Source organism: Mustela nigripes, chromosome 10 (assembly GCF_022355385.1).
Source record: "Mustela nigripes isolate SB6536 chromosome 10, MUSNIG.SB6536, whole genome shotgun sequence".
Classification (NCBI taxonomy): Eukaryota; Metazoa; Chordata; class Mammalia; order Carnivora; family Mustelidae; genus Mustela; species Mustela nigripes.
The window spans coordinates 7,221,268-7,235,788 of record NC_081566.1 but is presented as its reverse complement, the minus strand read 5'-3'; the positions used below and the strand labels follow the sequence as shown (position 1 = coordinate 7,235,788).

General features: G+C 42.2%; 1 protein-coding gene across 1 annotated transcript in view; it reads right to left on the bottom strand.

Moving 5' to 3' along the window:
* The window catches only part of WDR64 (WD repeat domain 64), a 138,888-nt gene that overhangs the window by 43,888 nt on the left and 80,479 nt on the right, over positions 1 to 14,521 (bottom strand). Inside the window, exons 11-14 of the mRNA XM_059413995.1 lie at positions 12,956 to 13,082; positions 9,614 to 9,762; positions 7,355 to 7,478; positions 4,830 to 5,005 (exon numbers count right to left, since the gene is read on the bottom strand). Coding sequence (XP_059269978.1) covers positions 4,830 to 5,005; positions 7,355 to 7,478; positions 9,614 to 9,762; positions 12,956 to 13,082 — 576 coding nt within the window. The remainder of the gene's footprint in view (positions 1 to 4,829; positions 5,006 to 7,354; positions 7,479 to 9,613; positions 9,763 to 12,955; positions 13,083 to 14,521) is intronic.

The window sequence follows — 14,521 nt, the reverse complement described above, 5'->3', positions numbered from 1 at the left end:
TGGGAGAGACAATGGGAAGCAGGAAGGCTTCTGGCTATGGTCTCCACCAGGGGTGCTGTGTGGTCTCTAAACTAAACCACCCCTCACTGGGGCACCTGGGTTGCTCAGTGGGTTAAGCCTCTGCCTTTGGCTCAGGTCGTGATCCCAGGATCCTGGGATCGATTCCTGCATCAGGCTCTCTGGTCAGCATGGAGCTGCTTCCCCCCAACCCCCGCCTGCCTCTCTGCCTACTTGTGATATCTCTCTCTCAATCTCTGTCAAATAAATAAATACATAAATAAATAAATAAATAAATAAATAAATAAAATCTTTAAACCCCCCTTCAGGAACAGCATGGCTGCATACCTCACCCTCTCAGAATTACCACTCCTGTGTTTTTCTAGCAGCCAGATCCTACTGAGCAGAAAAAGAAACGTAACTAGGAGGGGCTAGTATCCGGAGAGAAGAACTACAGACAAAATATGCAGAACAGGTCCCTGACTTGGACAGTTGGTGGTATGTTAACTCGAGCAAAACTGAAGAGTCCTTAAGGAAGTTCAAAACTGAAACAAAACAACAGAATGGGGCCTTCAAACATCTGAATTTGGTGGGTGAAGTGAAGGAGAATTAATTTCTCTTCGAGACTGGAACAAATAGCTTAGAGATAGAGAAAAATATTTCAAAACAACATGACTAAAAAGAAAAACATAAAGAAAAATACAAGAAATTGAGAGGATAAAGTCAGAAGACCCAAAATCCAAATAGTATGGGTTCCTGAATTAGAAAAAGACACAGATGTGGAAAAGATACTTAAATAATACAGACTATAGTACCAAAAAATAATATAAAAATAATATATATATTATATAATAATAAAAATAATAGTACAAAAACAGTTCCTAAGCTGTAAGAAATGTCCAAGACTGTAGATTAAAAAGTCTCCTGTGGAACTGATGAGAAAACATATGCATACCGGCAGAGTCTTTAAGCTTCTGAGACAAAGATAACATCGAAGTTTGCAGAGAAAGGGAATAAGCTGTAGAGGAAAAATAATCAGATCCGCATTGGACGCTCACCGGCAACACTGTTAGTGGTGTATCTACTGTAATTCCAATTTGAATTTCTCTGATTACTAACGAAGTTTAGCATCTTTGCATATATTTATTGAATATTTGGGTTTGCTGTTTTATGAAGCACTTATCTTTTTTCATTTTCTATTGAACTAATTCCCTTATTTATTATCTAAGAACTCAGGATACTAATCCAATTGGTTATTATGTGTTGCAAATCTCTTCTTTAACTCTACTCTTGTCTTGTAACTTTAATTCTGATGACTTTTGATGAAGAAAATTTATTAGTTTCATGTAACCAAATATGTCCATTTTTTAAATAATTAGTGGTTTTTGAGTCTTACCTAAGATAAGACTTAGGTAAGTTTCCTAAATTCATAAAGACAATGTCCTATAGTGACTGCTAAACCTTGTATTGTTTTGTCTTCCCATTAATATTTTGAAGTCATTAATCTACAAGGAATAGTCTTAGACAGGAATTAAAAAATTACATTTTTTTCCATATGGATGTCCAGTTGCTCTAAAACCTTTTATTGAAAAATATATTCTTGCCACACAAATCTGCTATGCCACTTCTGTTGTATATGGACCTGTTTTTGTTCTGTTGTTCTACTTACTTATCTCTGTGCCCAAACCTTCTTGTCTAGTTTTCTTGTGCACTTAATTATCCTGACTCTGGTTTTAGGGAATGTGCCTTTCTTCGGGATGGATTTGTATTTGTTTCTCCCAGGTGCCTGCCAAAACTATCAGTTTTAGACCACCTTAAATCAAGTTCATAGCTGAGATTTCTTTGACCTCCTAAGCATGGCCAATCTAGCCTACAAATGTATATGAGTTCCTACTTGTGGCCATAGTTCTGAGGAACAGGGCTTTGTCTCATCTTGCTTTGTTTTCCTACTCTTCTCCCTTCTTTCCTGCTTGGCCCTGTGTAAGGGCAGATTTTCCTGCCTTGCCCTTTGGAAGCTGGTTCCTTTCTTTCTGGTTTACTTTTATGCTGAAAGTATAACTTTTGGATCCCAGCATATTATGGGTGTGGTATTAAATTCTTTGCTTTAGGCAGGCCCTAGGCCTGGACTTCTTATCTTTCCTAATCAAGAAGGAGTCTCCAAAACTGAATCCTCTCTAGCTTTGGAAAATGCCTTTGGGACAAAAACAGCTGTGGTGTTTTAGTTCCTCACTTACCTCTCATTCTCCACTTATACTAAATTTTTGGTCTGATCTTTAGTCACCAATCTTGTCAACTCTTTAGTGCTCATTAAGAGATTCAGCGAATATTTTACTCAGAACTTTTCATCCTTTCCAGTGGAGGGTGGGTCTGAATAATCTAGTTCCTAAATACCTTATTTTCCATCGAATCTTGGGATTTGGAAGAACTTCTAGCAATGTGGGGCACACAAAGTGTTTCTTGAAGTGTTGAATTTCACTGAAAATCAGTGGACAAAGAAATCCTCCCTGACTCCTGTTTTGGCTGGGCCACGCCCAGCACAGTAAATTCATGTGGCACTTGTGTAAGTATTTGTAACACTTGTTATGGGTAGATGAATATCAATCCTTCATATTAAATTATAAGTTCCATGATGAAAGGGAAGATACCTTTCTGGCCCATGAGACACACTTACTAGATGCTCATTGGGAAAAAAAATGAGTGAATGAAAATACATTCACTGAACAACATGTTAGGAGTGATAAGCCTCACTCAACTGAAAATCCACATACAACTTTTGACTCTAGCAAAACGTAACAATTAATAGCCAACTGTTGACTGGAAGCCTTACCGACTCCATCAACACATGACTGACACATATTTTGTATGTTGTATGTATTATAAGCTGTATTCTTACAACAAAGCAGACTAGAGAAAAGAAAATATTAGGAAAATCATAAGGAAGAAAAAGTACATTTATAGTACTGTAAAAAATCTGTATATAAGTAGACCCACACTGTTCAAACCCATGTTGTGCAAGGGTCAACAGTATTCAAGAAGGTAAATATGTGAATCAAACCATATCTTATTTTCTTATTAGGATTATTTATTTATTTATTTGACAGAGAGAGAGAGAGAGAGAGAGAGAGATCACAAGTAGGCAGAGAGGCAGGCAGAGAGGGGGAAGCAGGTTCCCCGTTGAGCAGAGAGCCCGATGTGGGGCTCAGTCCCAGGACCCTGAGATCATGACCTGAGCCAAAGGCAGAGGCTTAACTCACTGAGCCCCAAACCATATCTTATTTTTAATAGGCAAATAATAACAATAAATAATAATAATAAGACATTAACCATAAATGATAAGTAAGTGTGCATTCAGCATTATGCTTATTGTAAAGCTCTTTTCTCTACCATTAATAAAAATTCCCTAAAACTTTCCAAACACTGGGGTGCCTGGGTGACTCAGTGGGTTAAGCGTCTGCCTTTGGCTCAGGTCATGATCTTGGAGTCCTGGGATTGAGCCCCGCATCGGGCTCCCTGCTCCGCGGGGACCTGCTTCTCCCTCCCTCTCTGTGCTCTCTCACCCGCTTGCTTGCTCTCAAATAAATAAATAAAATCTTAAAAAAGAAAACAACAAAAACCCTTCCCAAGCATTTACTATTGTATATTTTATAAAAGGTTTCCAGTATTGCTTCATTTTCTCAATCCTCAATCTCTGCCTACCCAGGCAGAGCAAGAATATAAGTACAAATAAGAGAGATTTTCTATCTTCATCAAGCTCTGTCTATGGATTTTGGAGACATGGAGAAGCAGAATAATCAATGTGACAAATGCTGCAGTAAAACCAAAAGCAATTCTGATGTGGGAACAGCACCAGGCTGTTTTTTGCAGTCTTTAAAAAAGGGAGTGTTTGTAATAGACATGGTCTCTTAGGAAAAGCATACTGATGGTCAGCTGCACTCCCTTGAAGAAGGGAAGTCAATCCATTGTTGTGTTATAGAGAAATTTTTTTTTTTACTGAGAAATTCCTTTCTCTGGTGCTGTTGGATGGCTCTGACAACACGGGAAGAGTATATTGATTCAGGGATGTTTTTCACTCCTTTTTTCCAGCAGTAGCACCATCAGTCACCTTAATCAATGCTGAAATTTCATGATTGCTAACCTAATTTAAGATTTTCTTTTTTTCTGTTCTCAGCTTTCAGAAGGAGAATAATAAAGTCAATGAGTCCTTGAGCTTCAGGCAGAGAGATCCACTCGGTAGCCAGGATAAATGATCCAGCCTTCATCTTAAATATGAAGTAGGCATTAGCATTCTCCAGTGGTAACAGACTCACAGAGAAAAATAAATTAGCCTACCTCAATCCTCCCGAAATGGCCCTGAGCAGATTGCATCATTAACCTTAAAGTAAACAAAGCAATTTTGGTGACAAACTGAAAAATTGACTTGAGCGTCCCTGAATGCATGATGGGTTCTAAGGACAGAGAGAAATCCCTGCTCCCCCTGCACGGAGCCTGCAGGTGAATTCACCGGCAGGTGAATTCTCGCTAGATGAGGTTAGAGGCAATGTCAGGGGCAAAAGCTGTGGGTAAGTTTCACCTTTCTGATACCTGCTGCAGAGGTTCCGAGGCTTCAGCAAACGCTGGGCAGCTGAGATGCTGCCCCTGAGCTGCTAGTCCTTTTTTGCTCTTGGCTTGGACCTGAGCAAGGATGCTCTTCACTAAGAGCCTCCTAGAAAGACTGGTGGAGAGCCGCTCTTCTCAGTGACCGGCAGAAGAGGGAGATGGGACTCCTCCCAGAACGCCACTGATTTCCACAGGAAGAGCGCGTCGAGTGCACACACAAGTCTGGCACTGCTCACCTGGACCATTTTGATCTTCCCATTGCGCTCCAAGGTGAGGATCAAGTACTGGTGTTTCTCCTGGGCCTTCAGGAAAACCAGGTGCCGTAGCCAGTGTTCTTCTTCCTTCCAGTCCTTCCCCTCTGGCAACACTTTCATCTCCTGCCCGCTGCCGAAGTCCCAGATTTTAATCGTTCCTGAGCACACGGGAAAAAGACTATGTAGATACAAAGAACGTATAGAGAGCTTGCTTTTTTATTTCAGACAAAATCGATCTAATTGAAAGAGTTCTGCCAACAATTTATCGTATATTTATTTCCTACTCAGGGTGACCGGTGAGCCTCCACATTGCTGGGCACAAAATACATTTGGGTATGCTTTCTTTTGTCACAGGCTGATAAAAAATGAGCAGGACAGCAGTCTTGAAATTTGTGACGGTTTTCTCGACACACTCAGACTCTCCTGCGCTCTCTGGCTGAAGTGCATCTTTTCTGTCCTTAGTCTCCCAAACGTTCCAGTTTGCTGAACACTCCCCACTATCTTTCCATTTGTCTAACATCAAACCGTAATTGTCATTCCTAGTGAAAGCGCCATCCAGTGTGATTGTCACTAAGGCGCTGACGTGTTCGATGACTGTTGTTCTTATTGGGTGATAAAACTTTTAAGAGAAATTCTAGCAGGTAGGAATTGCTTAAGCTTTGAGTTGTTTTATCGGTTGCATGGGAAGAAAATGCAACACGGGTGTTGAGTTTCTTCTTACATGTGAAATCCTACTTTCTTGGCACTTAACTTGGGTCATTCGATTTCGGGGAGCTCGATGAAGAGGCCAGAGGGCGTGATAAATGGCGTGGCTATTGAATGGCTATTTCTAGACCGTGTAGGAAGTCTCTTCACATGGGCTTTTCCAAGGGTCACCTCAGGTTTAGAATCTAGGGGACTGCTCCTTACAGGACTTTCTTCCCTTTGCTTGACCTTAATCCCAACCCCCACCCCCATGCCTTATCCTCAGCTCTACTCCTGCTGGACACCCACAATGTTCTCACTATGTTGTTTTTATTTCCTTCTGCCAGGTTCTCTCTATCAGCAACACTCACAACTCCTACCATTTGCTTGTTCCTGACATCATTAAACACTGACTAAATTCTCCCTCTATCCTCAGCACTCCATGAGGAGCTACAAATGCCGAGTGAGCAGGGGTGCTTCCTACCCTCAATGACTTTATGGTCTGGAGGAATGTAGTCCTACAAACAATGGAAAGAAGGAATGCGCTCATTTAGTCCCAGATATGTGGACCACAGGGTCACAGCATGCATTTCTCGCTGCCTCAGGACTTTGACAGTCAAATTTAATGGGGCAGAGGGCAGGAAGAAGTATTGCTTAGCTTAGGTAGAGGGTGGAAGGTGGAGAGGAATGAAGGGCGCTGCCAGCTTGTGAGCAGAGCTGCTCTGAGAGCCAGAGAATCCTGCTTTCCAGGCTGCTCTAGGATGTCACAGCATCTTTGTCAATGACCTCTGAGGAGAACAAACTGGGCATGTTTGAAGAGATTCTAGACCCTACCACCAACAATGAACTAGGACTTTCTTGCCTGCAAAAAGTACTATCTTAGTTATCTGGATGAATTTAAGGCTTATTCCTGATAACAGTTGTGTGCTTTGCTCAGACTTTCTATTATAACTGATTTTCATATGTATGGAGAGCATGCTCAGAGAGCAGTTAAGACTGCCTTCTGGAGAACTGTCCCACACGCACAACAGTTGCGTTTACTCACACCTCATCAACTTAGCATCCGTGATTTCATTCCGTGTGTACTGTTATCTGTCACACTTGGAAAAATCAGAATTTCACATCAGGATGTTCACTCCTCCCACCCACTGGCTTCCAAGCAAGAGTTTCTTAGCAAATACATCTCTAGAATAAATAAACTATGAGTAGTGCACACAAGTGGGTCATATCGTCTAGGTAAAGTAGTTCTTTTGTGGGAGGTCAGAGCAAGGTAAGGTGAAAAGGAAGGCAGGCTGGAGTGCTTAGTTCTAGAAAGTTCTATGCAGTTCTCCATAGCTTGAGAAGCAGCAAGTGACGTAACACCAACACTGCCGAGCCTGACATGCCCCCAAGGAGCTGAGACTCCTAAGTCCCGTGTAGAAATCTGGGTGTTGTACAACAAAGCTGGTTGGATTTTTGTCTGGTCCCCCAATCTACTAAATGTAAACATCCATCCTTTAGCTGATGGTCCCCAAAACTAAAAGGACAAAAGGCATCCGTGCAACACAATTCCTGCCAAGGATGGAATGAGATATGCGTGAAAGACTTCCGCGAACGTTAAAGCCATAATATAAATGCGACATGAGGCATGGACAGCTGAGCCTTGATGGCCATTACAGCAGAGTCTGCTGCTGTTCAGCCAGGCAGAGCCATCTCTCTGGCATGCTGACATATGTCAGCCTGCTTCGTGTTCTCTCTGTCTCCAACCCACGCAGCAGATGAGCTCTGAGCACAAACTCTCGGGTACTAAAGCAGGGAGGCCCTATTTGGGTTAGGGATCTGACCGTTGTATGCCCCTGTGGCAAAAAGAAATCCAGTCTCATCAAGAGCTGCCGAAGTCAGTTCAACACTGAAGCCATGAGGGTCTAAAATCTGGTATATTTGGAGGCCAGTCTCGAGTTCCCAAACCTGTAGGAAAGAACAGCAACAAAAAATCAAGTCATCCAGATACCCTTCGGCTCTTACAAAATTTTGTAGTATTCACCACAGCCTCCAGATCAGTGCTGTGCTCTTCTAAAGTCTTTTCCAACATTCTGGCCTGAGTGTTGGTTTGACCGAAGAAAGTTCTAACAGATGCAGTGCTGTCGAATCATTCCTGGGATGCTCGAGTGTGTCTGCTGCATACCTAGGCGGTGGAGACAGACTGACTATTCCAGCAGCCTTGGCTGGGGAAGAAGTCGCCAATTTTGCTGCTGTGAGCATGAAACAAGATTAGCCGCCAGATAGCAATGTGACCATAACAAGTACGCGGACAACAAACAAACAAACAACAAACAAAACTGGATTTATTCCCTGTTGACACTCATTTGAATTAGCCAGGAGTCCCTGGACAGAAATAATCTGATGAGGGGCATGGGCCTCCCTCTTGGAGGGAGGTGGGGAGGGAGAGAGAGAGAGACTTCAGAGAAGGCTGTCTGTGTAATCAGGCTGGGTATAATCAGAAAATCCAGAAACATGTCAAGATACATCATTCTCTCTCTTTGGAAACACAGTCGAGGCTCTAGACCTTTGGCCTTTCGGTCTAAATCTCTCCTTCTTCGTGGATCTGCTGTGCTCACATGTAAAGCAGACTGTCGGTGAGTAATGAAACTGCACTGGCAGGACAGACGGTCACCCTCTGGGTCTGTGGGGCCGAGGCAGCAGAAGCAAAAGGCCAGAGATGAGAAGGCACGTTGCCCCTCCAGGGAGCTGAAAGACAGCCATCGCAGCTGGAATCAGGGAGGGAGAGCAAGACCGGAGGGAACTTATGGAGTCATCTGGAGGCCAACCAAGGGCTCTTGACTGACCTGATTGAGGCCAGTCTGACTCAAAAGCCCACGTTCTCAACCTCTGAGTGCCCCCAGTGCAGACAAGGTCTTTAAAGGAGAAGAGAAATGAATGACACTGCATGAATGGGTCTCAGAGGTCACCTATGTTCTGGGCTGAAGTATGATCTCTCTTCAAGCAAGCAATCAGGTACGAAAACTCACCCAGATGTGAGTTTCCCGCTTTTCCCTTACAGGGAAACCATGTCCCTGCTAGAGGTCAGTATTTCATGAAAACGGAGTAGGTTTTATTCTGTAGGTTTATCAGAACTAGGTGACTGTTAACTGAACTCCCAGATTTGGGCCTGAGAAAATCTCCAGCAGATGAGTACAGAGGGTCCAGGATTGAGAGGGGCCTTAAAGCGCCTCCAGAGGACGCTCTCTACTGCTCCAGATGTTTCCTTTCAGAGAGCATGCATGTTTCCTTTGAAGCAAACACTGCCGGTCATCACTGCTAGATGGCTTCAGTGGTCGTAATTACTGATGCACTTAGGATGGTTGCGTACCCGGGCCTCTGGGGAGCACGGTAGTGTCAGGCGGAGGAATGCACAGGAACAGACAAAGGGAGCTACATCAGGCCAACCTGGGTACACACCCCAGCTATGATGCTTACTAGTTACGCAATCTGGGGCGAGTTGCTTGATCTCCATGAGCCCCTGTTTCCTTATCTTTAAATGAAACGCTTTATCTGTCCACATGGAACCAGTATGAAGATTAAATAAGATCATGGATTGAAGGCACTTGGCACATATCCTGCACCTATAGGGGTTATAGTAAACATTATAAATTTCTCTCCCTTCCTTCTTACCCTATCTTCTGCTCATAACTCAGATTTAAAAACCTATCAATCTATCTAATCTACCCATATCTATCGATCTAATCTATCCATCCACCATCCACCATCCACCTGTCCGTCCATCCATCCATCCTAGTACTCCTTCCTTGGTATATTTCCTTTAAAATTCCTATTCCTATAGGAATAAGAATTTTATTCCTATAGTAAATTCCTATAGTAAAAAACTGGCTTTATTTATTTCATTGAGGCTGCAGCTTAATAGCAAGCAGTCTGAGCTGGCTGAAAATACTTGTTTTTCATGTGTTCGTGAGTGTTTAAAAATAGCTATACTGTCGATCTCATCACACAGGCCACTACATTTACTTAATCACACAAAGCCTTCCCTGTCAAAAGAGAACATTCTGCTTTGCCTTTTTCTTTCTGAAGAGCCAATATACACTCACCTTGATGATGGATTCAGAACAGACAGTAAGTACTTGGTGAAAATATCTGTTGTAAAGCATGACATTGATTTCTCGTTCATGAGTGTGAGGAATCTGTTTTGTATCTTGGACCATCCTGGTCAGAGGGTACATGTCCATAACACTAGATCCTGGAACAGAAAGAAGATTGTCACAAACACCCAACGTTAGAAGTTTTGAAGCACAAAGGATTTTACCCAAACAGTTGTGTTTGGAAACAACCCATCGGCGAGGTAAGTAACATCGATTCCTAGGATATCTAATGAGGTGAAGATACACTTATTTTCTCTAAAACATTTTTTGACAAGAAAAGCAGATGTTATTCAGCAAGAAAAAAGCATTTGTTGAGGCCATCAATAATTTTCAAGTGCAGGCCATGGGATTTATCAACCTCCTCTTCTCAGTGATCCCTATTTTTCTTTCTTTTTTTTTTTTTTAGTCTATATTTTTCCTTCTCAAGAGTGCCTGTCGCATGCTTCTCCATCTGGTGTCCAGTAATCACGGTGATGGTCAGCTTTTTGCTGAAGGTAAGCTTCCCTCTAGTGATTGGAATTTATTGTTAGCCTTTCCCGACCAACAACTGATAAAGCACTCTGTAAACACAGTCTTATTAAATGTAATGAATTAGAATGGTTACAGGCCAGTGCTTGCAACATCAATATTAAATAAGACCAATTTCCAAATCAACGTGGGGAAGTAGGTGGAAAGCAGATATATCTCATTTGCATTTTCCTAAGGGTGCTGGTTTGGTTTTACAGGGACACTAAAAATGGCAAATGTGTGGGGGCGCCTGGGTGGCTCAGTGGGTTAAAGCCTCTGCCTTCAGCTCAGGTCATGATCTCAGGGTCCTGGGACCAAGCCCCTCATGGGGCTCTCTGCTCGGCGGGGAGCCTGCTTCCTCCTCTCTCTCTGCCTGCTTCTCTGCTTACTTGTGATCTCTGTCTGTCAAATAAATAAATAAAATCTTTAAAAAAACCCCACAAAAACAAATGGCAAATGTGATTTAACTCTCAAAACCAACTATGTATTCTGTGTTGGTGTAATGTCTCAAAATGTAAGTAAGAATCCCAAAGCATTTTAAAGATCAGACAAAATGAAACTTCTCTGTTTTATTGTCATGGAGATTAAATTATCAAAGGTCACTTTGTATTGGGTTTCTCACCATTTTCCAATTTTACCTGCAGGAAAAGGCGCCCCAGGAGTTAACGAAGCCCTTTCCTAAAGCTGCTTAAACTTTAAGATTAAAATCTGTTCGTGTGTAGAGAAGGACTTAAAAAGTTTTTTTGGTAATATTTCTCAGTTCAAATATTCTAATGGAAATACGGAGGAATATGGAAGCCAATAACCAACACTCGGAGCTTCCTGGTAGAGCTTTTAACTATTATACTGTGACTAGCTTTATTCAGAACCCACACCATAAACTCGATCTGCTTATGAACTAGTGGTAATCCTCTGTGTTTTCAGCACTGCTGTGGAAACAATGCAGTTACAAAGAAAGAATGTGGATTCAGAAGCCACATGCTTTGGGATTGAATTCCAGCTCTACTTTTTAACCTGGTGGGTTTTTGTTGTTGTTTTACTTATTAGAAGGAGATCGAGCATGTGGTGGGGGTGGGGGTTGGGGGAGAGGGAGTGGTAGAGAGAGAGAATATCTCAAGTAGAGTCTGCACTGAGCATGGAACTCGACCTGGGGCTTGACCTCACCAACCCAAGATCATGTCTTGAGACGACGTCAGGAGGTGGATGCTTAACTGACTGAGCCACCCAGGTGCATCAGTCCTGGTGGTTTTCTACTGGTCAGCTGAACTGCTCAATATTCAGTGTCAGTTATAAACTAGGATAAGTAATCATTCCTACCTCCTGTGGGGGGTTATGCAGGTCAAATGAAACAAAGCACATGAAAGCACTTTGTCAAAGAACTTTCCAAAAGGGCATTGTTGTAACAGAGGAATAATACAAATGACAGTGACAATAACAACAGTATATTCTACAAAGCATTTCCAGAATGTGATGCTGCTGTCATCAGGGTTTAGATTACGATGGTGGCTTCTCTGGAATCAAAGCATGAAGTAAAGTCTGGGAGATAAGCTTCATGTAATTCTGATGTCAAGTTGATGGCAGCAGTCAATGTAAGTGACACACAGAGCTGTATGTTTTTATAAGCAAAGTAGTAGCAAAATTGATACTTGAGTCCTTAGTTATTCTGGTGATAAATGGGTTGGGAATGCTGAGCCCACTAATTAAACATGCAAGTAAGGATACTAGGAGAAAATCTGCTTGCAGTTATTAGCATGTTTTTTTTTTTTTTTTTAGAAGAGCTAATACAGAAGAGGAGTGCTTACACCTAGAATTAAGTTCTGTTTTACAAGATGTAAAATTATCTATCAAGCATGAAGTGCTCATTCACTCCTAATCCAGAAAAAAACCCAAACAAACCCAGAGTTAAAAATAATTATATTCTCCACTAGCAGAGATAGCACCAACCATTTCAAAAGCATGTCTCCTGCGAGTCTCCCTGCCTTAATTAATCCCACAGGAACTCAGAACAGGTGGTCAGTGGGAAAGTGCTTAGGAAATGCATTCTGGGCTGGTGTTCCAGAAGGAGGAAGTATTGGTAATAGCATTCATTTTTCTTTTAAGGCCTGAAGGCATGCATGGGAGCCGCGTTTAATGTAAATGCCTAACAACGTTTTGTGTCTTTAGGAAGTGTGTTTTTAAGAGGCAACAAATAAAGGAGGCAACCAATCTGTTGGCATCATGCTGTGGAACTGTCATTGGGGACTCTATTTTCTCTCCATTTTATGGTCTAGATGCAAAGGCAGGTGGGGACATCAGCACCTTCTAACTGTCTGAGAAGTTAGACATTTGGCCCCAGAATGCCTGGGGCCAGACATGGGGTTAGACATTTGGCCCCAGAATGCATGGGACCAAACTGCCCTGCTGAAGAAAGGGGGTAAGGATGCTGGTGGAGTCCCTCAGAGGCGGCTCATATACCAGCTCCTGAGAGTCAAACGGAGCTGGCTTTGCCTTTTATGCAGCAACACATCACATCCTACTTCTTGCTTTGCCCAAGGCCATCTTCCAAGGCTCAAGAACTTAAAGCGCTGACCTAGTTTTTCCAAGGAAGTGCAGGTGCATTTTATCTACCCAGCCATGCAAAGACAGGAAGGAGTAGAACAGAATGAAATATCTACTGTGATGAATCACAGTTAACACATTCCCCTTATGCTTCTATTTTTCTTCTGGTTAGTGCTCAAGTGTTAGTTAAAAAAACGCTTGAAGTCAAGATGGGAGTTTTGCCTGCTGCTAATTGGGCACACTCACCTGTAATAAGCATGCCATGATTGGAATCGTACACCATGGAATAAATCTGCATGTCTCCTGGTCCCCCGTGGCTGTCATGGAACACTTGTAATAGTGAAAGAGTCTGTACATCCCACACCCTGAAAACCTGGGGAACAAAGAACACAGTTCACCACTTTCACACTGTATGTTCCCCACTCAAAGCTATTTAGGTGAAGCATTTCCAAAGCCTACAGTACACGCCTAAAAACTTACAGCAAACCCCATGACCTTGCAATTGTACTAGTGGGTGGTTACCCCAAAGATACAGATGTAGTGAAAAGAAGGGCCATCTGTACCCCAATCTTCATAGCAGCAATGGTTACGGTTGTCAAACTGTGGAAAGAACTGAGATGTCCTTCAACAGATGAATGGATAAAGATGTGGTCCATATGTATAATGGAATATTGTGCCTCCATCTGAAAGGATGAATACCCAACTTTTTATCAACATGGACGGGACTGGAGGAGATTGTGCTGAGTGAAATAAGTCAAACAGAGAGAGTCATTTTTCATATGGTTTCACTTACTTGTGGAGCATAAGGAATAACTTGGAGGACATTGGGAGATGGAGAGGAGAAGTGAGTTGGGGGAAACCGGAGGGGGAGACGAACCATGAGAGACTGTGGACTCTGAGAAACAAACTAATAGTTTTGGAGGGGAAGGGGGTTGGGTGAGCCTGGTGGTGCGTATTTGGAGGACCCGTATTGCATGGAGCACTGGGTGTGGTGCATAAACAAGGAATCTTGGAACACTGAAAAAAATAAAATTAAATTAAGATGTTAAAAAAAACTTGCAACAAGTATGATTTATCTGACAAGCACGTCTTTGCTAAACTCCAATTCGGTTCTTGGTTCAATGATTGTTAATATCAAAGAAAAATAGAGCAGTGATTAAAAATTTGCTTAAAGGAACTGGATTCTTTTTTTATCTTACAGAGAAATCTGGTATTTATTATTCTTTAAGAGTTTGGAGGATTGATCATGACTTAGAGTTCAAATGAAGCCACCCTTCTCTCTACACCAGAGATTGGAAATTAGAGAGAAGACATATTTTAAGTGGAGGGTTTCAAATTGCTCTATTACGACATAAGAAGATGGAACATTGGAGCACCTGGGTGGCTCAGTTGGTTGAGCACTGGACTCTTGATTTTGGCTCAGGTCATGATCTCAGGGTCCTGAGAGCAAGCCCTGTGTCAGGCTCTGCACTCACATTGGAGCCTGCTTGAAATTCCCTATCTCCCTCTCCTCCGCCCCCCCCCCCCAATTGTGTTCTTTCCGTAAATAAGTGAAATAAATAAATAAAATCTTTAAAAGAAAATGATGGAACATCTTACTGAATGAGGTTTCTAAGAGCTTCCCCCCTCCTCCTGCCCAGGGATTTAAGAAATTCAGAAAGTAATTTTTAGGGATGGCTTAGATATAGTAAGAGTGTAGGGAAATAGATTATTTAAACTCTCGAATTACTTAAAGAGAGCTTGGGTTATTAGACTAGAAAAAACAATAAAATACAAATTCAGCAAAAGTAAGTCAAGTTGACCCTTGGTCAC